This window comes from Lissotriton vulgaris, chromosome 3_1, assembly GCF_964263255.1.
Source record: "Lissotriton vulgaris chromosome 3_1, aLisVul1.2, whole genome shotgun sequence".
Classification (NCBI taxonomy): domain Eukaryota; kingdom Metazoa; phylum Chordata; class Amphibia; order Caudata; family Salamandridae; genus Lissotriton; species Lissotriton vulgaris.
This window is the reverse complement of record NC_141689.1, coordinates 596638269-596664983: the sequence shown is the minus strand read 5'-3', so window position 1 is coordinate 596664983 and position 26715 is coordinate 596638269. Positions and strand designations below refer to the sequence as shown.

The 26715-nt window shown below is 45.0% G+C and overlaps 1 protein-coding gene across 1 annotated transcript in view; it reads left to right on the top strand.

Annotated features, from left to right (window-relative positions):
• TMEM161B (transmembrane protein 161B) overlaps positions 1-26715 on the top strand; it is a 341202-nt gene that overhangs the window by 94902 nt on the left and 219585 nt on the right. Inside the window, exon 7 of the mRNA XM_086960872.1 lies at positions 19030-19090. Coding sequence (XP_086816998.1) covers positions 19030-19090 — 61 coding nt within the window. The remainder of the gene's footprint in view (positions 1-19029; positions 19091-26715) is intronic.

Here is a 26715-nt window from a genome sequence, read left to right as displayed (position 1 = left end):
AATGTGAAGAACATGTCTCACTATTGCACATAATGTTACACAAAACTGCATGGCTCATGGATAGTAGGAATTGGAAACAATCTGAAGCCATTGAGGGCTTTTGGTTTCATGGGCAGTCCCTCATTGTAATTGGGGTATAAAATGGATCTCTTCTAATACACCTAGTTTAGGGAGCACTGTGGTACTAAACAGTAACTAAAGGATCCCATTAGATGAGTAGGCTATATTCGAGACTCTTCCTGTGGTTTCTACTTGAAGAAATGAGCAACTGGTCTCCTGCCCAGTCCTTTCCTAAGTTTCCCATTTGATATGGGATTGATGTTTTAACTAGTTTCATGTGAAAGTTTTCTGAGCAACATCAATGGTTATTGTTTACAAGGTTGACAAGATTCACTCCCAAATTTCCTAAAACAGTCCATTGTAGCTCTTTCTGCACTGAAATAAGTTCACCTGGATACAAAAACACACAAGTGGAGGAGCAAGGCGAGTGGTGAAATTCCACTCTATTTTGAAACCTTGCTCCTCAAGACGAACCAGAAACATCCTGGGAAACGTAGAACTTCCTATGGCTACCCCAGTTTTTTTTACAAATAATCAATTTGACCTCAATCTAGGCCTCCCTGCCCGTTACTGTTTCAGGTGTGGTGTCTGGCCACCTCCAGATTGTAGTTTCTCTACCCCTTTCATTCAGCTGGTCACACAGAGGAACATAGTCAGATCTCTCCTTAACCCTAAACAATAACATCTATTCTCCGGAGAATTAATCTATTCTGTGTAACTGGTGGAAAACACGCTTTATAAATGTTTACATTTCAGCTTCTTTAAGATCGTTGAGCCGTGGCACTCCCTGCCAGCCACATTACAGAGAGCTTATAGGAGTCTAGACTCCTAATGTTGGAGATACAGAACCTCAGGAAGCAATGTTCACACTTAATGGAAATCCAGAGCTTTGACCAACTACTGGAAGATAATGTGAAACATTATTAGGACTTCAACATACATGCATGATTACATTTATTGGTGTGCAAAGAATACATCCTCTTGTATATAATCAACAACACCAAGGTTGTATTTAAATAGGCAAATAAAAGTGCAATTCCCAATGTGGAGAGGTATGTAGCCTTCACAGGGAAGATCCCACTGAGAACAATCCTCAATCCCAGGGTCGGTAGTGATTCACTGTTGCAGGTGGAGGCTTCTGTTAACGCATCACAACATTGACACTTGCCAATTTCCCTGACCCTGGGATTGAGGTTTGCTCTCTGTGAGACCTACCCTGTGACATGCATTCTTTGCACACCAATACATATAATGAGGCATGTATTTTGAAGTCCTGATGATAATCCCGCATTAAATCGCAGATCGAAACGTCGTCCACCTTAAACACTCCCCTTCAACTATGTGTACATTGTGAGAAGTTGGCCTGGTATATGTTCACTATTCTAGTGAGCACCTTGCACCAGTCCAAACAACCCTTATGGTGATGGTTGTAAATTCAACCTTTTAGACAAGCTATCCTAGTGGTAGCATGGACAAAGCAGTCTTAGTCTAAACTCAAGAGGGCATGTGAAGCCAGCTGTTTTACTATATGTAACCCCTTTAATACCAAATGAAAGGACATCACACAGGATATATATAAAATATGTTATTTATTTCTAGACAATTCCTCTGAACTCTTTATGAGGTCAGAGGCACAAGCACAATACAAGATATTCAATTAAAACACAATAAGTTGCACAAAATATAGTACGGCCCTAGGGGCACGCTAAACCATATACTAAAATAGTTGTATAAGGACCACTACATGGAAAGTGAATAGGCTTAGGGAATCGCTGGGGCTACGCTGAACTACCAAGAATTAGGGAGCAGGAGGCCCACGGGATGCGTGTGCAGTGTCTAAACACACACGAGAGTTACCATAGAGAATGAATGGGAACGTAAAAGATGGAAACTAGTTCTTTTAGGGCACTTCTGACTGGACTCGATGAAAGTTACTTGAAACCTAGACAGTTGGATAGTCCATACCCACAGGAGCACCGGAGTACTCGCGTTACCTCACCTACAGGAAGCGGGTGCATAGGTGTCAAAGTGTCTCGTGTTTCGTCGCTGAATCCTATAGAGCCTTGAAGAAAGATGCTGCAGGCGACCATGAGAGAAGTGTCCGGTTGGATCTAAGGGCGGATTGAGGATGAAGAGGACCTGAAAGCAGAGGCGGACAGAGACTGGATCACTAGCCAGTGACCAGGAAGGAACCAGGCGATGTCGTGAAGCAATCAGGTGATGTCGTGAAGCTTGTCTCTGCAGCCACGTGGACCAGGAGGCGTCGACGACGACCAGGAGTCCGGCACGGACTGTCCCGCAAAGGCTCTCGCTCCAAGGCGGTGTCTGCTTCCGGATTGGAGTCAACAAGCCTTGGCGAAGGCAACCCACGCAGGAAACTAAGTTGGCTTCTTACTCAGACCAGCAAGGTCTGAGGGGCTGCTTCTTTTGAGGGAAGCAAGGGCCAGTCTGGAGCAACCAGACCAGCGGTTTAAATTCAAAGGTTCGTCGCCAAGATGGCCACTAGCCAACGGGCAAGTGACCGGGCAGACTCGTCGAGCAGGAAAATGCAGAAGGGCCCCACGCAGAACTCGTGGAGTGTGCAAGGCTGATCTTTGGTGCAGATGATGCTCGGGGCTGGGGCTTCTCAATCCCCAATGCACAGCTTTGAGGGTGCCTCGGGTGCTGCACAATTAGCAAGTCGCAGACTTTTCAAGATGGCCGGTCCCACGTCTCTCGTCGCCTCCACGGGTCTCACCTCTGCTGGGACTGTGGATTGGGCTGTTGGAAGTCTGTAAGTCTGGTTCTTGTCAGGCTCTGTGCTCGGGCTCCGGCGGGAGCGTCGACAAAGCAAGCCGTTGATCGCTGGATGGTGCCTGCTCGTGCAGGGTGGTCACTCCTTGACCACAAGGGAGATTCTTCAGTCGTCTTCTTGCAAAGTAGATTGTCGAAGGTCCAGAGTTTCGTTTCAGAGTTTCAGTCAGGATAAATCTAAAGTCTTGGGACTCAGCTCCTACCTATATACCAAATCTAGGGGCTGGATTACCTGCTAGGTCCCTCCTATGGGTGGCACCAGCGAAGGGGGTGGTTACACCCCTTTCCCTTTGTCTAGTTTCGCGCCAGAGCTGGGACTGGGAAGCCCCAGCACCCGTTTGAACTGGACTATGCATGGGACACCTTGTGTGCCCCAGGCAGTGTCTCATTTCTTTCAGCCCTCCCTGCCCCAATACACAAATGCCTGGCTGGGGTGGTGCTAGCACCTCCCAAGGCAGGAAACCTATTGTCCAACCCTCCCTCGCTGGAAGGACTCCCAACAGCAGGAGGTCAGACTTGTGTCTGTGGCAGCAGCATCCATTTTGTGATGCTGAGGCTCTGGTTAACTTTAACCGGGATTAGTAGGAACAACAGGTCTTCTCCCTCTAGAAGGGTGGAATGTTACCCCCGTCGCCAGAACTGGTGAGGGGGTAGTATTCCAAATTGTATGACCCCTTACTCGACATGTTTTGATAAAGCCAAACCAGAGTTGGCATTTAACCGCGATAATCAGTATATGGTATGGCAATATCCTAGAACAGCTATAAGGACATGGTTCCGAAAGCGGCAGACAGGCTCAGCTCATGCTAGAGCACCTTCTCACATAAAACTAAGCACTCTGCCTCCAGGATTGTTAAGGCCTGCCATAGGAGTGACTTATAGGTGTATATGTGTCTAGATATAAGGTTAGATATAGGTATACTATATTTAAAGCAAAGGTTGATTATACCACCTTGCCCCAGCTGAGTGATCAGTCAATTTGGGTGGCCAGCCAGGGGTGGCATAATACATGCTGCAGCCCCTGGTAGGCCTTGGATGCACCTATGCCCTGGGTACCTACAGGGGCTCATAAGGTGACCCAATATCCAATTGGAGATGTACCTAAAGTACATGGAGTCCATTTTACAAAGAGAGCAGATAGCCTGGGGCCCTGATTAGCAGGATCCCAGGCCAACTAAGTCGAAAACCCGCTAAACACTAGGCATTAAATCTGGGATAACAATAGTCAGGTATCCACTTTCCTACACATACTACTTCTGGGTGAAGTAGTATTCTCCTTGATGTAAATAAGTGACCCCCATTGTGGATACAACTGATGGTCATTTAATGTCTTATACCGGTTTGTTTTCATGTTTTTAACACCCGTTGAGGATTACCCCAGTTATATATATACCAACGTTGTCCTGGTATACACTCGCCCACAACGGATTCCTGTGAACGCTTGTTTTGCAGGATTTCCGCTCCCCCTTTTTGCAGAATGCCCGTTGAATGCTGCGCTGATTGCTGTATGGCTTCGCCCCCACATGCCCACAACGGAGCCCTGTAACCGCTTGTTTTACCTGATTTCCGCCCCCAGATTTCCGCCCCCAGCACAACGCACATGGCCACAAGGAAGTACTAACACGTAGCGTTGGCCACGCCCCCACATGCCCACAACGGAGCCCTGTAAACAGTTGTTTTACCTGATTTCCGCCCCCAGCACAACGCACAAGGAAGTACTAACACGTAGCGAATGCCGCGCCCATCGCTGTATGGCCATGCCCCCAGCACAACGCACACGCCCCAAGCAGACCTCACTGAGCAGAAAGCCACAAGGGACTACTTTGCCCCTAAGGTTCTTTTACCCTTCAAATGTATATGGTGGCCAGCTGTATAGCCTATGTCCATCTGCTGCAACTGTCCTTTCCAATGCTGTATTGGGTGTTGTGATTGGTGCTGTGGTTCCTGAGATTGCCCGCCTCAAAGGTTTGGGCTCTCTCTTTATAATATATATATAAAATATATATATATAATATATATATATATATATATATATATATATATTTTTTTTTTGTTGTTGTTGATTGAAAGTGTACTACCTGTTCATTTCTTATTACAACTAGACATTATTTTTGTCTCCAGAGCATTGTCATCGATTTATTGACTGTAGGGATCTTTGTTCTTGAAAATACTTAACATTTTCCGACACTCCCCTTCAGTGTCAAGATGGCTATCCCAATCACTGACAGTGATGCAGGTAGGTAATTTGTGCTACTGGAAAACAGCAATGCAGTGGACCTGCAAAAACTAGACTGAAGAAATGTACCCAGGGCTTGCTTATGAGCAAACTCATTTACAAACTAAAAGACCAGCCAGTACAATTTGCAGAAATATGGGGCAAGTTTCTTAGAAAGTGACAGTGTTTAGACTTTGATCCTAACTACGACACCACCCCACAAGGATTAACAGATGTAGGTATTATTGAGTATTAAACATTTACCAATGCCTTTAATTACAGAGCACTGCCTATGGCTGGGAGCACAGTAGGATTTCATACCCTGCTGATGGGATACTGGAAGAATATAGCGTTATCAGCTTAGACTTTAGATGACTGTCTGAAACTGTCAGACACAGAATGAGAAATGTTTGTTGGTTGGAACTGATACCGTTGAGTATACTCTAGGGAACAAGAAAATACTTGTGTAAGTGTCTGTCCCAAAATGTGATAAAAAGGCAGTGAAGAATGTTAGACACTGATGCATTGTTATTATATTAGTAAGCTATCAAATACCGACTTAAATATGAATAAGAGAAGGACCTTTATACAAGAAGATAGAGCATCAACCATTACGCTTTCTGTATGGGTATGATAAAGGATTACAATCCTATACTGTTGATGTAAAATATTTAATTTATCACTACTAGTTGCTTGGAAATGTGTGATGCATGTTCAAAAAAGCAATCAAAAATTGAAATACAAGAACAAGCATTGATATTATGGGCGTTCACCAGCCTCTACACTACATCTGTCAGAAAAGATTCGACATGAAAAGGAAGCTCCTTCCTAATTAATGCCCTTTGCATGGACATACTGAAAGGAGTATGTTGTAAAGATTCGTTTAGGTTCTGTATCCCACACAGTGTGCTTTCTGAAAACTCACCTGACTTTCATTCTACACTAAAAGTAAAAGCCATGTGACCCCCTTTCCTGAGGTTCATACTTTTAAATGAATCATTCACCTATTCAGTGCCAGAGTATGTGTTATTTTTATGTTAATTCCGATCTTCAAGAACAATGTAGATATTTATCACAGCATAGGAATCTGTATCTTTAAAAAACTCACATATATGCTTTAATCCTATATTCATATTTAAAAAATAGCCGTAGCTGAGCCCCACCAGTACTATCTGTAGTTCTGTCACCCAATACCTAAATAATATGTTAACAATCCTATTACCTTCTATGATTGGGTGATAGTCTCTCTAGCAAAGAGCATACAGTTCTCTTTTTTCTCCAACTACATGTTATGTGACCTCTGTTTCTGCTCTAAGCTTCTAGTGAGTAATGGCTTTTGGTGCAGTCTCAAATTGTGTGTTTTTCTTTAAATTAAATATTCAAATCTCTATACTGGAGATGTGGAGGAGGCAGCTCTGATTTTATTCTGTGTCACCCAGCTACCAAGCTGTGCCTTGTAGTCAATAGTGTGTGGGGCATGCCACCTTTTGGTATTTTCCAAACACCCAAGCCTCCATGCCATTTTAATGCAACTGTGACTTCATGTGACTTTCCTTTTTTGAGTCATTGCCTTCAGGTGTGATTAAGAATTGGTTGGTACCCAACTTTGCATTCTCTGTAATTTACTAATGTCTCATAGGCTAGCCCAGAAATGTTTTTAACATTGCATAGGACAGAAATTCGGCGGAGCCGAAGACGGTTGCTTAAAGCCTGTTTTGGGTGTTGCGGACATCGATGAGGCTGGCAGCGGCGGGCATGACACATTTGGCTGGGATCCACCGGGAGAATTGTGCTGGCCACCTGAGATGTCCGACTTGCCTGCATTCACCCACACCCTCACCGGATCGGACCTAGGGACCAAACCTGCTTCGGGAGTGTCACGCAGATGCCTGGGTTGAGCAACCGGAGGTTTCCGACGCGCCTGCACTCACCCTCACTATCATCGGACAGGTCCGAGGAACTGGATCGGCACTGGGAACATTGCGCCGGCGCCCAAGCAGAAAGCCGGAGTGCAGTCACCCCCGCCACCGCCGGTCCTGACCTGGGAACTGGATCTGCACCTGGAATGTCGCGCCAATGCCCAGTCGGTGCAAAAGAAGTGCAATCCTGAAGGCAGTCTGATCGGGGCTGGGGATGCGCACATCGCCTATCGAGGCAGGCTGAGCTGCGGACTCCTACTCTTGATACACCACAACAATCTGCGATCATATGGGATGCACTTAAGGCTTTCTTAAGGGGCCAGATAAAGAACAAGGTATCCTATAAGAACAAAATCTATAGAGAAGCAGTAAATTCATTAGAATCAGAGTTAGCTAATCTCCAAGCAGACGTAACTAGACACTCTGATTCCAGTTCTCCTACGGTTCAGGAAAAACAGAATAATATGACCATCTTGAAAGGAGAATTAAGCTCAATATTAAATACTAGGGTTCAAGAGAGATGGGAAGCCAGTAAACTGGCACACTTCGAATATGGCGAAGGTGCCAGTAAATTGCTCGCATGGAAATCAAAGACTGAACTAGTCCGCAATAACATCAACTCTATCATGACTGACGGCATTATAGTTTCTATTGATGTGGATATTAGGAGAACGCTCCGTGATTTTTTTTGTAACATCTATTGTGAAGATATTCAGGTGGAGCCAAAACAGGTTGAAGATTGGCTGGCAGAAGTTTCCCTTCCCGCTCTGACATCAGAACAAAGCAATAAACTAGATGACCCGATATCACAAGAGGAAGTCAAGCGAGTGGTGGCCAGTAGTAAAAAGGGTAAAGCATCAGGCCCGGATGGTTTGCCATCGGAAATTTATAAAGCCCTATCTCCAGTCATTATTCCTTTTTTAGCTGAGCTTTTCAATAAGATCCTCCTTGAAGGGATGCCCCCCCCCTAAATCATGGGATAATGCATCAATTACATTGATATTAAAACCAGGTAAATCAGCGCTAAACTGTGGGTCTTATAGACCAATTTCCATTCTGAACACAGACTACAAAATCTTTACTTCTGTACTTGCGAATAGGTTAGGCGCAGTTGCAACAAACATCTTGCACACGGATCAAAAGGGTTTTGTAAGGGGGCGGCAACTATATGAACTGACATATGATCTAATAGGTGCTATTGATATGGCGACGGTGACATCACTTCCTCTAGCTGTAATGACCTTGGATGCAACCAAGGCATTTGATAGAGTTAATTGGGTTTACTTGTCAGAGGTACTAGAAAAATTTAATTTAGGTAGCAAATTTAGACGTACAATCAAACTCCTGTATAAGAACCCATCAGCATCTTTACTTGTTAATGGCGAACTATCGGACCCTTTTAATATCACTCGGGGAACCCGACAGGGATGCCCCCTCTCCCCCCTCCTGTTTGATCTTTATATAGAGCCTTTTGCACAAAAAATTCGAGACAATAGTAATATTAAATCTTTTGTGTTTGAAGGGTGGGAGAGGAAGGTCGCTTTATATGCAGATGACCTTCTTATTTTTACATCCGAGTTAAGATCGGCATTTCCAACACTAATTATGTTGGCTAAAGAGTTTGGAGCAGTATCAGGATATGAGGTTAACGCAGCCAAGACAGACATTATGGTCTGGAATGACCCTGAGCCCGTAGTGGGAGCCCAGATAAGTTCAGTCCTTCGATACTTGGGTTTGAATATATATAAAAACATAGATGAGATTGCTCCAGCAAATTTTTCGCTCATATCTAAAGAATGTCGTAGGCAAATGAAATCATGGTCCACCTTGAAGCTATCTCTATTGGGTAGATCTAATCTAGTGAAAATGACGATCTTACCCAAGATCACGTTTTTATTCAATACCATTCCCCTTTTTTTTGATTTCAAAATGTTAACCAAGCTCCAAAGTGATATACGTTCTTTTATTTGGAATAACCATAACCCAAGAATCTCGTGGAAGAATATCAGGCGTCGCAGAGAGAAGGGAGGTTTGGCTGCTCCTGATTTACAACTTTATGGGTGGGCTTTTCAAATGTCCCATGTCAGGATGCTGTTAAAATCCCCTATAAATTTGGCCTGTGGACACATGTTTGCTGCATTACTTAGAGGAGAAAAAGTGGCAGATCATGAGTTTTTGTTTAAATTTGGGGATCCCAAGTTTTTTAAGAAAATAAAACTAAAGGTGCTCAGAGATGCATGCAGAACATGGACTAAACTTAGGTGTACCCTTAAAATTTACTACTATTCTGCTAAAGCCCCACTATGGAACTCTCCTGGCTCTCCGAGCTGGCTTCTGGATAGTCTTGCAAGACCATTACGTGAGGCTGGCATGGTAATTTGGGGGGACATCTTTGTTGAAGGAAGTTTACTACCATGGGAGATTTTAAGCTCAAAAGTGGGGCCTAGGTTTTCTAGGTTCAAATATCTCCAAATCCAAGGTTGGGCAAATGCAAGGTCACGTGTTAAAGGTAGATTTCAGATAGGAGGCGATAGCACATTAGTGTCACTACTAACTGATAGACTCCCATTTCAGAAAGAAGTCTCATTATGGTACAATATGTTATTGGATGAAGCAGAGGGTGAGTTCCTATTACCAGATCAGCTATGGTCTATACATATGACTGGTATTAGTGTTGAGAATATGTGGCATGAATCATTTAAAATGATGTGGAACATAGTAAAACCATCTTGGTTACGCCGCAATCATCTGTTCACTCTACATAGGGCCTACTATTCCCCCCAACGCCTGTCGAAGTTTACAGATAACACGCACGTTTTATGCCCTAAATGTGGTTTGGCAGATGCTTCGGACTTACACATGTTCTTGGAATGCCCACTGCTAACACCATTTTGGAACTCTGTCTCGATTTCAATATCCACCTCTTTGGGATCTCCACTAACTTTAACACCTGCTCTTGTTATTTTTGGAATTTCTCCAGAGTTTCATGGTCCAGCAAAAAACTTACTTTTCTTCTGTATTTTGTTGGCAAGGAGGGAAATATGTAAAAAATGGAAAGATCCATCACCTCCAATCTTGCTGGATTGGCAAAGGTCAGTTCTACAAACATCAAAGATGGACCTCTTAAGATCCGGAAATCAAAGCAAGAGAAAATTCTGGAGTCTGCTAAATTGGTAAAGAGTTTTGGTAGATCTTGGGGGTTTTTTTTTGTTTTTTTTTTCCCCCCCAAGGTCCAATGATTAAGCTGCTTGGCATCCTCTTCTTTTTCTGTTCGACTATACCCAATATATTCCAACATGATGGGTATATGAACGCAGCATGCGTCCCATTTGGTTATTTCAAGGTGGCTTTGTCAGAATACGATACTACTTACTGTGGGGCAATTAAAGCTGCACTCCCCGGAGCTCCTTCCAGTTTATCTGAGACAGTAAGATCGCTTCTACATGCCACTAGTTGATCACCAAGGGCGAAAATGAGGACAAAAAAAAAGAATTGGTTTGTACCCAACTTTGCATTCTCTGTAATTTACTAATGTCTCGTAGGCTAGCCCAGAAATGTTTTTAACATTGCATAGGACAGAAATTCGGCGGAGCCGAAGACGGTTGCTTAAAGCCTGCTTTGGGTGTTGCGGACATCGATGAGGCTGGCAGCGGCGGGCATGACACATTTGGCTGGGATCCACCGGGAGAATTGTGCTGGCCACCTGAGATGTCCGACTTGCCTGCATTCACCCACACCCTCACCGGATCGGACCTAGGGACCAAACCTGCTTCGGGAGTGTCGCGCAGATGCCTGGGTTGAGCAACCGAAGGTTTCCGACGCGCCTGCACTCACCCTCACCATCATCGGACAGGTCCGAGGAACTGGATCGGCACTGGGAACATTGCGCCGGCGCCCAAGCGGAAAGCCGGAGTGCAGTCACCCCCGCCACCGCCGGTCCTGACCTGGGAACTGGATCTGCACCTGGAATGTCGCGCCGATGCCCAGTCGGTGCAACAGAAGTGCAATCCTGAAGGCAGTCTGATCGGGGCTGGGGATGCGCACAACATCGCCTATCGAGGCAGGCTGAGCTGCGGACTCCTACTCTTGATACACCACAACAATCTGCGACCAATCCCGCTCTGCAGGCGGCCCCCGAGAGTATCCGGCACCCGACGAGGACGGTGGTGTGCACGCTCGTCCTGGCCCCCTGATGCTCGTCCTGGCCCCCAGATGCCCAGGGCCGCACTGGCGATCCCGTCAATCAACACATCTCTCGTGTACCCTACACGCATGATCGGGCAGTTGCAACTCAATTTGTTTTTACCGCTGCTTTTACCGGGTCCTTTGGTGAGCTGACTTACAGACCGTGCATGAAACTGATGCACAATACTACGATATACAGTTGATGAATACCCCGATGTCTGCTCAACTCCGGCTACACAGTAACTTTGCAAGGTATTTACACTGTTCAGTTTTAATTTTTAGACCCTCAATTTAGCCTCTCCACTGTCCAAAATGGCTGGGGCCATAAATTGGAGCAATAAAACGCCTCCATTATTTCCAGTCGACCACAAGGTTGCATAACAACTCGGTCTGTGGTCACCAAAACAGAGATGACTTCTCCTCCCCCACCAAGCAACCTAGATACTGGACTAGCTCGACCTGCCCCGGATTACAAATCGAAACTAAACTCTCTAAACTTTCACAACCACAGACAGAGGACTATTATTCTTGTCTCCATCTCTCCTACTTGGCGGCCATCTTAGACTAGTCATCCTCATTAACTATCTCTCCTACTTGGCGGCCATCTTAGACTAGTCTTCCTCTCTGGCGGCCATCTTAGAATAGTCATCCTCATTAACTAATCTCTCCTACTTGTCGGCCATCTTACACTAGTCATCCTCACTGGCGGCCATCTTAGACTAGTCATCTTCTTCATTTGATCTTACCCAAGGCTAGTCACAAATTATATTCCTATAGCTCTCTGTACCTACACCTACCCACACACCCTCCCTCTTCTACCTACTCCACCTCTCCCAACATGGAACGCACGGGCATGCACACATATAAAATTAACTACCCACCCGAGCTCACCAAAAAAAACGCCAAACGATTCAAACATAACTTCCTGAAGGCCCACCCTGAACCCCCTTTCGTGGACACCTACTTCTCACTGAGCAATGGAGCCAAGAGCACAGATATCATCTTCTATACTATACGTAGAGCACAATGGAGAAAAGCGCTCCTCTCCTTACTCACTATCTCCACCACCAGGAAATCCGCTCATGGCCTAACACTTTCTATCATACCATCCCAACTCTTCCCAGGCCGCGCTACCATCACTATCTACAACAGCGGAACCATCCTATTTCAACCCACAGACAGGAACCTTGACCTACTTGACAACTTGTTCCCCACTTTTAAAGAACATATCTCCAACCGTCTGTCCACCAATCCAAGCACCTCTGACAACACTACACCCCCTACCCCTAATCGCCTTTCTGCCCCCACCCTCAACCACTCTAACCTAGCACAGCATCAGAACGTCACGCACCTCTCCCCTCCCCCCAGCACGATAGTAACGCACCCTCCCGCTGTAGCTACTTCACACCCCTCAATCACAGGCGTAGATCACTCTCCTTCATACATTCTCCACTCTCCCACCCCCCCAACCCCCCACCTTAACACCTCCCTCACACTTCCTACTAGGCGCTCAGAACTCCCCACCTCCCTTAACTTAACTCCCCCCACCCCCTGCAACAGGTCCATCTTCCATTCTATTTCCCCCTCCACGCTCAGTCCCCACTACCCCACTCTCCCTACTAGTCCCCTTACCTTAAGTCCCCCTCCTCTCAACAGGACCCTCCCCCATTCCATCTCCCCCACACCATTCTCAGTCCCCTCTACCTTACCTGCACCCCCGCCATCCCTAGCCGGCACTCATCCACCTACTCTCCTAAGCCGCCTCCTACCGACGCCCTCACTCATACCACCAACTTCCACCCTACTTCATCCACACCCTTCGCCCCCAAAGTCTCTCACACTACGAATACCAACCCACATACTAATACCACAGAGCCCGGCACTAACACCAGCGCAACCCCACCCCCCCACTCTAGTACCCTATCCAATCACTCACCCTCGGTTCCCATCCCCAGTCCCACACTGGACAAGATTATGTCCACCCTCCTCCTAGTCATAGAAGATCTTCACACTATCAAATAACTTCTTTTCATACACCCCAGGCACCCCTCACCCACCAACACTTCCCCGCTCAACAAATCACCCTCCCTCCCCACGGACCCTCTCATTTTATATTCCCAATATTGGACCTCTATCCCTGATCGCAATCCCACCAACCACCCCCGACGCGCCCTCAATCCCCTTTCGGACCATGACATACACAACCTCCTCTGTTCATATATCCCAGCTCCCCTTAACCACACACCTCTCCATACCCACGATTCACTCAAATCCCCTTAGGCCCCCCACACAAAACAACAGAAGCTCCGTCCCCAATAACCTTAGAAAAGTCCCCCTCTCTCTAGAACCTTCTACCACCCTTTTCACTCCCCGACTCAAATGCATACTGCTCAACTGCAGATCGGCCCCTAGACACTCCTCCGACATCGCGGATCTCATCATAAATATGGACCTTGACCTAGCCATTCTGACAGAAACCTGGCTTACTGAATCTTCTACACCTATAATGGACATTTTAGTCCACCCCCCCCCCCCCCAACTACCACATCATTAGACTTGACAGGATAGGCAAGACTGGCGGGGGAATCGCATGCATTTTTCGGAACAACCTCTCTGTTACTAAAGCCACTTCTCCCTCACCTCCTGTGAACTCTTCTGCCTCGCTGTCACCAGCGAGGGCAAACCTATATGCTCTCTACATGTCATCTACCACCCCCCCGGGGACAACCTCACCTTCACCCAACAACTCATGGACACGATCTCTACAAATTCCGGACGGCAGAACACTCAAATCTACCTGGGTGACCTCAATCTCCATTGGAACGATCACAATGATGCAGTGGTGAATAGTCTTAAAACTTTCCTCAACGCGCTTGACCTCACCCAAATCTGCAACAGCCCGACCCATGACAAAGGCTCTATCCTCGACCTTATCGCCAAAGAGGCCTCCACCCAACTGGGGGCAATCCAACCCTGTGACTGGTCAGACCACCACATTATCACATTCTTCATCAACGAAAAAGTTAAACTTAACCCGGCTCAAACCACCAAATCCAAAATTTGGAAAAGGGACCTGAAGAAACTCAACCCCAACTCCTTACCTTCCCACTGCTGCAATCTCCTCCTACCCCCTACTGGCGCCTCGGACGTACAATCTCTGACCAACCTCTACCTCAACTCTATGACCTCAATAATCAATGAAGCCGCCCCCCCTTATCTTATCTTAAGAGGGACTTGTATAGCGCTCTGTCACCATAGGTTTCCTGGCGCTGGGTGGTACTGAGAGATGTAGAGAGGGGGAGCTAGCCAGACTGTGTAAAAAGATTGGTTTTAAGAAGTTTTCTGAATTCCAGCAGAGACATGGAGGATTTGAAAGATAACGGCAACTGGTTCCTGAGTTTGGGAGCCAGATGAGCAAATCTGCAACCACCATATTTTTTGAGTTTGATTCTGACTGCGGTCAGAAGTTGATGGTGGGAGGACCGAAGGTTGCGTGCCGGACGGTAAGGAGTCACTAGGGACTTCAGAAAGACAGGGGACGTACCAGTCACAGCTTTGTAGGTCAGGCAGCCGATCTTGAATGCAGCTCTCTGTTCGACCGGCAACCAGTGGAGTTTACAGAGTAGTGGTTTTGCAGACTGCCACTTCGTGGTCTTAAAGGCTAGTCGGGCCGCCTGATTCTGCACGACTTGCAGCCTATGTAGCAGGTATTTCGGTAGGCCATGATACAAGGAGTTGGAAAATTTCAGACGAGAGAGCACAAGGGCGATCAAAACTTGTATCAGGGCTTCAGGCGAGAGTAGGTGGGAAACTTTCCTGATTCTCCGAAGCTAAAACATACACGAGGATACGACTGCACCAACCTGAGGCTTGAGGGAGAGCTCTGAGTCTATGATCACCCCCAGGCTCTTTGCCGATTTAGCCGGGATGGGCGGGGAGCCCAGCTCTGTAGGCAAAAACTGTGGGCCCCAGTGAGTGGAGCTACTGCCAGGGAGACTTAGCTCAGTCTTCCCTGGGTTCAGCTTGAGCTGATTAAGGTTCATCCATTGCTGGATATGTAACATGACCGCCTGACAGTCGAGAGCTGCGTTAGGGGTGTTAAGAGGGAAGATGATTTGCAGGTCGTCTGAATAATTGAAGACGGTAATGTCCCAGCTCTTCAGGGAATGGATGAGCGGGCGAAGATAAAGATTGAAAAGCAGGGGAGACAGAGGAACCCTGAGGCACTCCACAGATGAATGGTTCCCTAGTAGCCGTGAAAGGACCCAGGTGAACAGCCTGGGTTCTGCCTGTCAAGAAGGATTTATTCCAGACCAGAGCCGAGCCCCGGATACCGGCTTGTTCGACACGGTGGAGAAGGATGTTATGGTCCACCGTGTCGAACGCTGCCGACAAGTCCAGAAGGATCAGGGCCTGAGGAGACCCTTTGTCGGCGTTGCTCCTGAGAGAGTCCATAACCGCTAAGATCACAGCCTCAGTAGACTGCAACTGAAGAGAGTCTCCACCAAGAACTCTAACCCATGGTATCATGGTAGACTCGTGCCATGCGAATGGCAGAGCGCACCTGGAGATCAGACCCCTCAGCACTGCACCTTAAAACTCTTAAGAAAAAGAGAAACGCCTACTTTAGGAAAATCAAGCGCTCAAAAACTGATTTCTTCAGCCTCCAGCTTGATCACGCAAAAAAACGCCCAAGAAAACTGTTTGACCTAGTCAAAACTCAAACCAAGGAACAACCTCTACAATCAAACAGCACAACAAGCGATATCCCATCTTGTGAAGACTTCTCTGCTTTCTTTGAGCTAAAGACTGATAACATAAGAAGCGATCTCCTCAATGATGTAAGCCGCTACTCCAGCCTCAACAGCATAACCTCCACTAAACCTAAAAACAACGCGGCCTGGTCTTCCTTCGACACCTACTCAGAAGAGACAATTAACAAACTGCTCGGCACCTTGAAACCCTCTAATCACCTCACAGACCCCTTACCTGCTAATGCTGTAAAAGACTTCATCCCCCTGCTCCTCCCACTTTGGACTAAAATCATTAACAGCTCCCTTCAACAAGGACTCATCCCTGACTCCCTCAAGGTGGGACAAGTCACGCCTATACTCAAGAAACCTACAGCTGACCCTGCTGACCTAAACAATTACCGCCCTATCACCAACATCCCCACCCTGGCCAAACTGCTGGAAAAATGCATACAACTCCAACTGACAAAACACATCTATCATTTTGACCTCCTCAACCCTCATCAGTCAGGCTTCCGAGCAAGACACAGTACGGAAACGGCTATGACACACATAATTGATGACGCCCTCCAAATCCTAGATCATAACGACACCTCACTCCTCATCCTACTTGATCTCTCCTCAGCATTTGACACCGTCAAACATGAGAATCTACTTGAACTGTTAAGCACCAGAATGGGTTTATCTGGGACGGTTCTCAAGTGGTTCACTTCCTTTCTACATAATCTGTCTCAAAAGTTCAAGATCAACAACGTGTTATCCCCATCTGTGCCTGTAACACTAGGCGTCCCACAAGGATCTTCCCTATCCCCAACTTCGTTCAATCTAGTCATGGAACCACTCACCACTTTGTTACAAGCATCTAATGTACACTTTCACATGTACGCCGACGACACTCAAATCTATCTCAAACTACAATCCCCGGAAGACATCAAACTTCTGAACTCCACGCTCAGAAACACCCAATCATGGTTGGCCGATAATCACCTCAAACTAAATGCTCTGAAAACTGAGTTCCTTCTGATCTCACCTCCTGCGAAAATCTCCACCACTCAAACCTGGCTCAAGCACCTAACTGCACTCAATGTCCAACCCACTATCGTGGACTCCGCAAAATCCTTAGGCATCACACTTGACACCAATCTCAACATGCAGCAGCATATCAGCAAAGCAACTAAGGGAGCTAATTTCCAAATCAACACTCTGAGGAAACTTAAACCCTTCCTCCCAGCTAAGGACTTCCAAACTGCAGTACAAGCCCTAGTCATTCCACGCATAGACTGCGAAATCGTCGCTCTCTGCGGACTCCCCCGATCAACAACTCTACCCCTAAGAGCCTCCTTGAACGCTGCAGCGAGACTTATCACTGGATCAAAAAAACATTTGCGTATTTCCCCTGACTTAAAATCCCTGAACTGGCTGCCTTTTGAAGCCAGGATACAGTTGAAAATTGCTTGTATAACTCACATGGCTGTACACCACAATTCACCCAACTACCTCACTCAAAAGCTGACTATGTCCGGGGGCTCGAGAAACACAAAAAATCTCCTCCTGAAACTGCGAAGATTCCTGAAGGAAAAACTTATAAACGCTCCTTCTCGGGAATGGCACCCAGGATCTGGAATGCTCTCCCTCCTGAAACAAGGATTATCTCCTCCACTGCTTCTTTTAAGAAAGAAGTAAAAGCCATCCTTATGGCTAAATTCACTTGAACTCTTTTTTTGGATATATCGAACACACTGCACCAACTTTGTATTATTTGCTTATCTGATTATCTAACTGTACTCCTGTTTTATATGATTGCTACCCTAGTTTGCTACTCACTTACTACCTATTTTGTATCCAAAAGTTTATTTAACCACTCCCTTTTATCCCTTACCCCTCGTTTCTGTTAAGCGCTCTGATATCTGCAAAGATCTTGTTCGCGCTATATAAAACTTTGAAAAAAAATAAAAAAAATAAACAGAAATAAATCTTCAACCCTTATTACAAAAGATCCTTTAAGGACTGAATTCTTTAAAATTGCTTTAGATCAACCCATCTTTGCAATTATAGGGTGCTTGTTAAGAAGGCCCCTATGAGAAGCATGTCACCAACTGTGACTAAGCTTTATTTTCCTTAAAACAAAAAAACAGGAAGAAGATTCTTGAGGCTTTCCTAAATTGTTGGGTTAAGGGCAGGGAATTACATTTTATCAGGAGCAGTCTTCCAGCTGAAACATTGTTTCCAAGCCCTTTTGTTGATTGATCTCGATATAGGCAGTCACCCTTGTCAAGCTTACAAAAGAGCAAACCTGTTTAGGTAGTACTAACCCAAGGAATGTTAGGAGAAAAGACCAAATGCTTCTGTTGAATTAGCACTATTTATCCATTTGTCCTTTAAATGATCAAGTTGTGGTTTGGTTATTTTATTCTAGTTTCTGCACCTTATGATTGCCTACGGCAGTATTGGCTCTCGTGCAGCTTTTTTTTAAAAAAAAGTGAAAATAAATAATTTGCATGTTAGTTCAGGGCAATTTTTTGTAGGTTTTAATGGGAAAGAAAAAGAAAACTCACAATCAGTCAATCTTTGGCTTGAAATCTAGTTCAGTCTTCTATGATTGTTATTGGTGAATTGGATCAATATTACATTCATCCTTCGCTGATTCATCGTTGGTCACCATTGGAATGACCTAGTTGTTGGGATGAATATCAGATAAGATATTTGTCCTGTAACCTTTTAACTTTGATAGTACTGTCCTTCTACCTGCAGGAACAACAAGATGTGCAAACTAGGTTTGCCTTAAAAGAGAGGCATCTTTGTTTTGTAACTCTGACAATGTTTCTAAGCTAGCACTATATGAATCGGCATGAACGGAAAGGTAGTTGTATGTACATTTTTCTGAGGACGTTCCTTCTTCATATGTTAAGGGATCAGTTGTTGCATTAATACACCACATGACCTGTATGGTCCTAATTACTAAATTCCATATTACTTTGAAAGACTGACAGTGAATTGTCAAATGAAAAGGTTTCTTGCTCTCTTTGGAAATTGAATTAATGCACATTCAAAGTTGATGCCATTAATATTCAAACTGAAAATCTAAAGTAAACATTTTATACTGCAGGATTTACAAATTTTTCTGATGGAGCCATACAGTTTCTTGAAAAGCAAGGCCTGGATTCCCAGTAAGTGTTTTTACTTTGTAAAAAAAAGACGTGTAAAAACAGAAGTCTGATTTTGACAATAGTTTTGGGCAACTACATAAAATCAAAATTAACAATCAGTTGTTTGTTACCTACGAATGATGTTGTGGGAGGGTTACGTTTCCTAGCAACATGAGATCCCAGAGTTCAAATATTCACCCAGAGCTCAATAGCTGTTTACCCACCTTCCAATGTCATGAGAAGACTGCTCTGCAATGTTAGTGTGCATTAAAGGAACAAAGAAAATAACACCCCCCACCCCCACCCCCCACCCCCCCCACACACACACACACACACACACACACACACGCACTTTACTGTATGAAAGTGCTCCAGATGGCCTAATGTTTCTTTTAAAATGGCAAAAATGAAATACTAATTCAAATATTTTGTGCAACTTACTCAACATTTAAACAGGGCAGATATGCAGCAGGTAAGGATTACCCACAGATTGCTTAGATATTCAGCGTGAGATATTTTGAATTGTCCACCCAGTGTTTGCATTTGCAAACAAAATCTTGTTTTTTTTTTATTTATTTTTTTAAGTAAACCATTCAGATTATCAGCCTATCACTATATCCCCAGTCAGTTGCTTAGTGGGATTTAGCTACTGAGCTCAGCAACCATTAGGCTCTCCCTTTTGGAACTAAGACTTGCTGACAAAGATAAGTGTTTGTAATTGATCATGTGATCCAATAAAATAGGTGCAAAATAAGTTTATATACAATTCTGCTCGATAACTCACTGGGGACTGCCAATGTTCATATATTATGAAAAAAGTGAGAGAAATAAGTGGTTTGTAACATTGTGCTACTTTTCCATTGAGAGAAAAGAATAATCTTCTCTTGAAAGGTGATAGGTTGTAGGAAAATGGCGCTCTAAAGAAATCCACACAATATTTGTTGTTCAGTACTGTAGATGCTGTGCCCATAAGGTAGGGAGATGCACCCTAATCCCCAACAAGTGATCAATGATCAGCAATATAGTATAATCACAGCCTCTAGCATACGCTAATGTACAATTGCATAGAATCAAGTCATATATGTTCAAGAAACCACGAATCTATTTTTTTTATTCTTTCATTCTATTGTTCAGTTGGTATGTTCTCAGCCACAAAGCCAACACGTGTTTCATCGCACAATGGGAATTATCCTGCCACATCCTCAGGGCTGTATGTTCTATAGTAATCCTCCTCATTGACGTTGTACTTCAGTCCCGTTGTGGCCAAATGTATGTTATCTCTGTAGGTAGCTCACCGACAAATGCTGATTCTATTGTGGCAAATTCTGGCTTATATAGTCTCAAGTCTGTCCGCTTACTAGTTTTACGCTTTTAAGGTTTGGCCAAAGAACTAGCATGGTCTGTTTCTATAGATGATGTCCGCTGTTTCATCTTGCCTTCAAACTAAAACTACGCACACTTTCTGTGGAGCGCTACCTAGCTGTCATCCTATTTGCATACACATTGCCGCATTTTTGGTTACTGAAAAGGACATCTTGGTTTTGCTTTCCCGCCTTCTTAACCACATCAAATCTTCACGGGTCAAAAGTCTACTGTTTACGAAGAAACAAAAAATCTAAAGTTGCTATTTAACGACAAATAGAATGCGTTTATTTTTTATTGTCAAGACCAGTGTTTGAATTATGCACTTTTCAATGTTAGTAAATCGAGAAAAATCCAACAAACCTCCAGAAACATGCCCATACCTTACACTCTTTGTAATGTGACTTTCAGAATTTTACCTTTTTAAACACTCAACCAGGTTTTTAAAAAAAACGTTGTCTTTAAGGTCTCTTCTCAGATCCGCTCAAGAGTCTCTTTAGTCAGATTAGGATTCTTACAAATCTTTGTGGTGGCTATGCTTTCCTTTTTACTCTCAAATTTAAGAGCGTTGTTTTCATTGAAGTCATTGCTTTCAGAATTGTAGGCATGGTATTAGGATGAGCAAAAATGTATATTTTGTTTCTGGAAAGGAAACCAGAAATATTTCCATTTCTTTTTTAGATCTGCAATTCAACTTGAATCATTGCGTTTTAAATAGCTTATAGAAATGCTGTGAGATAATTTAATTGTTCAGAGATTCTGCCAATATACACACTAAATTAAAGGCTATGCAGTTGTTTAAAATAACCTTACTCTTCCTTCTCTTGTCATTGACAACAGCTACTTGTACTAAAGTTGCTGGCCGTCTTTTAGGTCCCAGCTGGCTCAGGAATATTTAAGATCTGAAGCTTGCTTCAGTATTAAAACAAACATATTTTGTATAATTACAGATGTATTTATGTTTAACCTTAATTTACAGCTATATCGGCTCTCTGTAACAGAATGTTGTAGCTGGTAGTTTTTGATTAGGAAAGCTACTCTATCCTTGAGCCGGGCTTAAACTGGCTGCGGTTAGTGGAAATAGTCAGAGAAATTTTGAATTTGTGTTGAATGTACACATTTTTAGCATGCTCCTAAATGGATGCTGTACCCTTAATGCATGCTAAAATATACAAAAAAGTGATAGATGGATAGCTTGAATTAATCTCAGCCACAATCCTATGCAAATCAGTCCTGTCCCTTCTCCAATGGGAGCAGTCCTGCCTGAACTGCCAAGCCAGGTCCTCCCTGAACCAGAATACTAGCAACCCAGGAGCGGTTTCACCCTAATTTGGACTAATCTGCCTGTTAAAGCCTTGTTTCAGTGACCGAGTGGGCCCTGCAGAATGTCTGGACATATCCTTCCCTCTTAGGACGAAACTTGAGTATATGAAAAAGAGATGGATGGAATGCTTGAATTAAACTCAGCCACTGGTAATCACTCTGGACTGCATCCCAGTCCATCTTATTTTGCACACCACGTGTCAGTAGATGTATTCATGACCAGGACCAACGGAACCTATTTGATTCGATCCAGTTGTCAATAGGAGATTGCAGCAGACTCCTCTTCTTACCCCTCCCATGGCTACGGGTGTGACGGATGCAATGTTGCTTGGTTTACGGAGGCTGAGGTTGAGTGAGGCTGTTTGTGAGAGATGGAGATCAGTCGACAGTGGTCCATGGTTGAGACTTGGCTCCACATCAACGTGTTGGGTTTGCAAGCGATTTGTTTGAATTTTAAGCCATTCCTTATGACCATCAGGGCTGTATGGGGTCATTTGCCGTCTGCCAGCAGGCGCTACATTTCTGGAGCTGATGAACACTCAAGGCATCTCCCAGACCCTACTACAGATTACTCACTTACCCATCCTTCTCCATGTTCTGTGGAATGGACTCGGACAGTACTAATAAGATACCAAATCTAGATATCTGCAAACTGGCATAATCTTATTTTCTATGAGCTCTGTGTTCAGAAAGAAATTATCATCCAATCGCAGAGGTGATGCTGATATAGTGGCCTGGCCGTCACCTCCGGGGTGAAACGAATCCAACGTGGAACTTCACAACACCACCTACAGACACACAAAGATATTTGTCAAAGTTTCTGGCTGCAGTCTGCCTCCCCGGAAAGGTCATAAGGGGCAGAATCTGCAGTTAGAGCATGTAGGAAAGTGCCACTTTTGAATATGGTTAGCTGCAAGTATTGCTTGGAAAATGATGTAATTTGGATTGGAAGTGCATAGGGTCCCTGCCAAACGAGTCCCCTGTGCCAGAAGGTCTTTCCCTAAACTGTACCTTTTTGTTTACCAATTGGCACAATTTCAGCACCTCTTATAGGTCCCTAGTAAATGGTGCCCCTGGCACCTTCAGCATTGGCACTGAAGAGGGACCCCCAAGGGTAGCAGCACGAATTGTGCCACTCTAGGGCCCTTTCACCAAGTCCATGCACACTGCCATTGCAGAGTGTGTGCCTTGGTGCAGATAAAACCGAATAGTCAACATGGCACACATCCCTGTGTGCATGCGCACAGACACTGCATGGGATATAGGTAAGACAGTCCGCTGGCAGGCCTTATAGCCCTAAGGCAGGATGCACTATATATCCTGTAAGGACATATCTGCCTGAGTAGATATGCCCCAGCAATATCCACTTTGAATCTTTTACATCGTAAGGGAATAGGGAAGCCATAGAGAGTCAGGGATGAGGAATTCCTATAGCCAGACACCCAGGACCTATATGGTTTGGGGTCATGGGCAACAGGTTTTATGTGTATTCTGTCCTTGGGACAAGTAGGCAATCGGAGAGCAAGGGGCCCCCTCTAAAAGGCGTATAAGGTCTGGGAGTGAGAGGAGAACTGAACAAAATAAATAGAAACTTACGAAACCAGAAAAACTCCACTATGACCTATATTTATTTTCCAATGATTAAATCTAGTATGGGTATAAATACATATAAAACATCAAATATTTACAACATACAGAAACACAAATTACTTTTTTAAGTTTTGTTAATTATTCTTATGAACTTCTTCTTTTCTTAACCAGTGCATTGAATGACATTATTTTGAAAAGATAAATATTTTTCCTTTTTTGATATATATACACATTCTATCAATTTTTTATACAAAAATAAATGCAAATTTGTTGACCCCCAGTTAAATAATCCATCTTCTATCCAACTCATGCATTCCTCACAGTCAAACAAGACACATACAAACATCTACATTTAAAGGGAAACACAAAGATGTAGACCGTTTCCACAAAGGTAACAAAAAACAATAAGGTCTGGACACACAAGGTCGATGCGCGTTTCGGTTGGTTAACACTCAACGTGAACCACCTTCATCAGGACCTTGTCCAAATTGAGTACAGTCTCACACAGGCAAATGAACTGGTCGTACCTGAAGAAAAAAAAGAGTTGTTTATTAACCCATACACTATAAAATGTTTACAAAGACTATACACTTGATCAGACCAATTCATTGCACGGAAGTGTCAACACCAAGAAAATAAACAAACTAAAACCACATCACCCTGATCGTGCTGTATAGACTCCATTTTCATTAATGCGAGTTCTAACATCTTCTTGGAGCCTCTCATACTTACTTAGAGGAGTTCCAAATGGTGAAAAAGAGTAGATTGTGCAGTGAAATGAGAAGGAAGAAATCAGTATAGCGGACAACAAATACTAGCATGCTGTACCTGCAAGGCTCCCATTGTATGATACCACATCTTGTGTGTTATAGGGCAAAAACGGGCTAGATTTACAAGTTTCCTGTGTGATAAATTTTCTGATGAAAGGTTGAAGATGGCAGGGTATCATCTCCGTTGGTATGCTGATGAGCAGACCTGTTTTAAGTCCTCCAGTATTGCTGGTTGCGTGTTTTTAAGTAAGGTTGCGGATGTTGAGGGGCCATTGGTTGTTGCTGGTGCCCCCTGTCCTGTCCCCAATGTCTGTTCCTCCCGCGGTACTGGCCATGGTGTAAAAAAGGAGACTGGCCCGATAGGGTTGTTGATTCATTTGCCTGCATTTCATCTGTACTTTGGTAATTATCTTTCTGATGGATACATCTGCCAGTGGATTCCTTGTGAATATCCCCTGCGCCAGCAGCATTTGGAATTTTTTTGTAGCTCTCCACGAGGACGACGTCACAAAAGCATGGCTCCGCCCGCGACTCTCCGCTGACGTCACTGGAGCCATAAGAGAGCCTCTTCGGCGTGATGACGTCCGTTCCCTTTTTTCCGCGCCATCGACGCTAGCGGTTTTTCTTGGACTCTCCGTGGTTTCACTTGCTACTTTGTGTTTCTGTTTGTATTTCTGGTCTTCTTCTTGTTTCCATTTCAAGGAGGTCGTCGAAAGTCCGGGTTCAAGCCCTGCCGAGAGTGCGGAGGACACATGTCTATTACAGATCCACATGAAGATTGTGGCTGGTGCCTGTCGTCGTATCACGATGTCGAGGGATGTGCCTGCTGTAGAAAAATGAACCCGAAGGCGGTAAAGGAAAGGCAAGCTAAACTCTTCATGGCGAAGATGAGGAAGGAGAATAGAGGTAGAAGAAGGTCGAGGTCTCGTTAAAGATCGAGGTCGGGCCCGAAGTCGGGGCATGCTTCTGGATCTAAGAAGCATAAGAAGAAGAGGCATGGGTCAAGACACCGTTCAGAAAAATACACGGCTCCAAAGTCGACCTCGCCAGCTCCTAGACGTCGTAAAGACTGTGTGTCACCTTCTCCCTCGAATCAGGGTTCTCTGGTAAGACCGGCTTCGCCAGCGCATTCTCTGATGCCGGCTCCATCTCCACTTCGGCACATTCTCCGGCTCCGGAGGAAGAAGTTCCAGTGCCAGATGAGTCGTCGACTCCAGTGGCTCCACCGTCAGCGCCGACTCGCCCGAATCCGGTAATGCCTGCGCCTGAGCCTTCTCCAGGCTTTTATCCACCTTTCCCTGGCCCGGGGCAAGAGCCATTGATTTATCTAAATGTGATGTATGGAGTTTTTCAAAGGGGTATGTACCCCTCTGGAGCACCTTCGGGTCCCATGGGTCCTATGGCGTTTAATCTGGGGGTTCCCTTTACACCATTTCTGCCAGCGACTCCGACTTGGCATTTCACGGCACCGAGGACGTTGACGCCGTTCCCTTCTTCTCCGGCGCCGTCGGCTCGCCCTCGTTCGACGTAGGCTGTGCCTCCGGATCCGTGTTTGACGCTGGCTCTGTCTGAGTCGTGTCCGACTCCATCGACGCGGGTGCCGAGAATGAGATCTAGGAGAGAGACTCAGAGGATTTTAGAAGAGCAGAGGGAAGGAAGGAAGGGGAGAGAGGTTAGATTCAGGAGTCGGGTGACTATTTTGAAGAACTGAAGGAGGCAAGTGGCCTTGATATGTCTCCAGAATGGGAGCTTTCACCTTCATCTGATGCTCATCAAAGGATGTGGCTCCTTACCACACAGTGATAAGGAAGGAAGGCAGCAGAACATTTAGACCTCCAGCTTCCCCCGGCTGAATTTAAGTAGGATATCTTGACGGAAGTTCTTCATTGACCTTCTACTGTGTTGGAGCCTTTGCTACCATTCAATGATGCCATCACTGAGCCTGTAATGGACATTTGGCATAAGCACTTTTTGGCTCCTGCAGTTTCTAAGTCTGTTGCCAGGAGATACAGGGCAGCTCCAGAGCACCCAGACTTTTTAACTTCCCATCCTTCTCCTGAGAGTCTAGTGGTTCAAGCTGCCTGTTCCAGAAGATCTTCTGGGGGTTTTCCTTAGGTTTCTGGCGATAGGGAGTCTAAAAAGCTTGACCAGTTTGCCAAAAGTGTTTTGCTCGGCAAGCATTGCATTAAAGTCCACAAATGCCACCTGTCTTTTGGGACATTACATCCATGCCCTAATGGACTCTGCTAAGCAACTTGCCCCTAAATTGTCTGAGGAGGACAGACAGAATTTTTATGAGGTCTTGCCAGACACACAAGCTGCTTCTCGTCAGGTGATTTAAAGTGGTCTGGACACTGCAGACTCTGTTGCCAGGATCATGGGGTCTGCTGTCGCTACAAGGAGTGCCTGGCTTAAATCATCGGAGTTCTCCCCAGATGTGCAGGCAACACTTTTGGATGTCCCTTTTGGGCTGTTGAGAAAGATAGCGGATGCAGCCTTGGAAAGGTTTAAGGACAGTAAAGCCACTACCTTTGGGGCTTCAGGCTCAGCCTAGAGGATCCTTGTATAGGAAGTACAGGGGTTTTGGGAGATCGTCCTTTC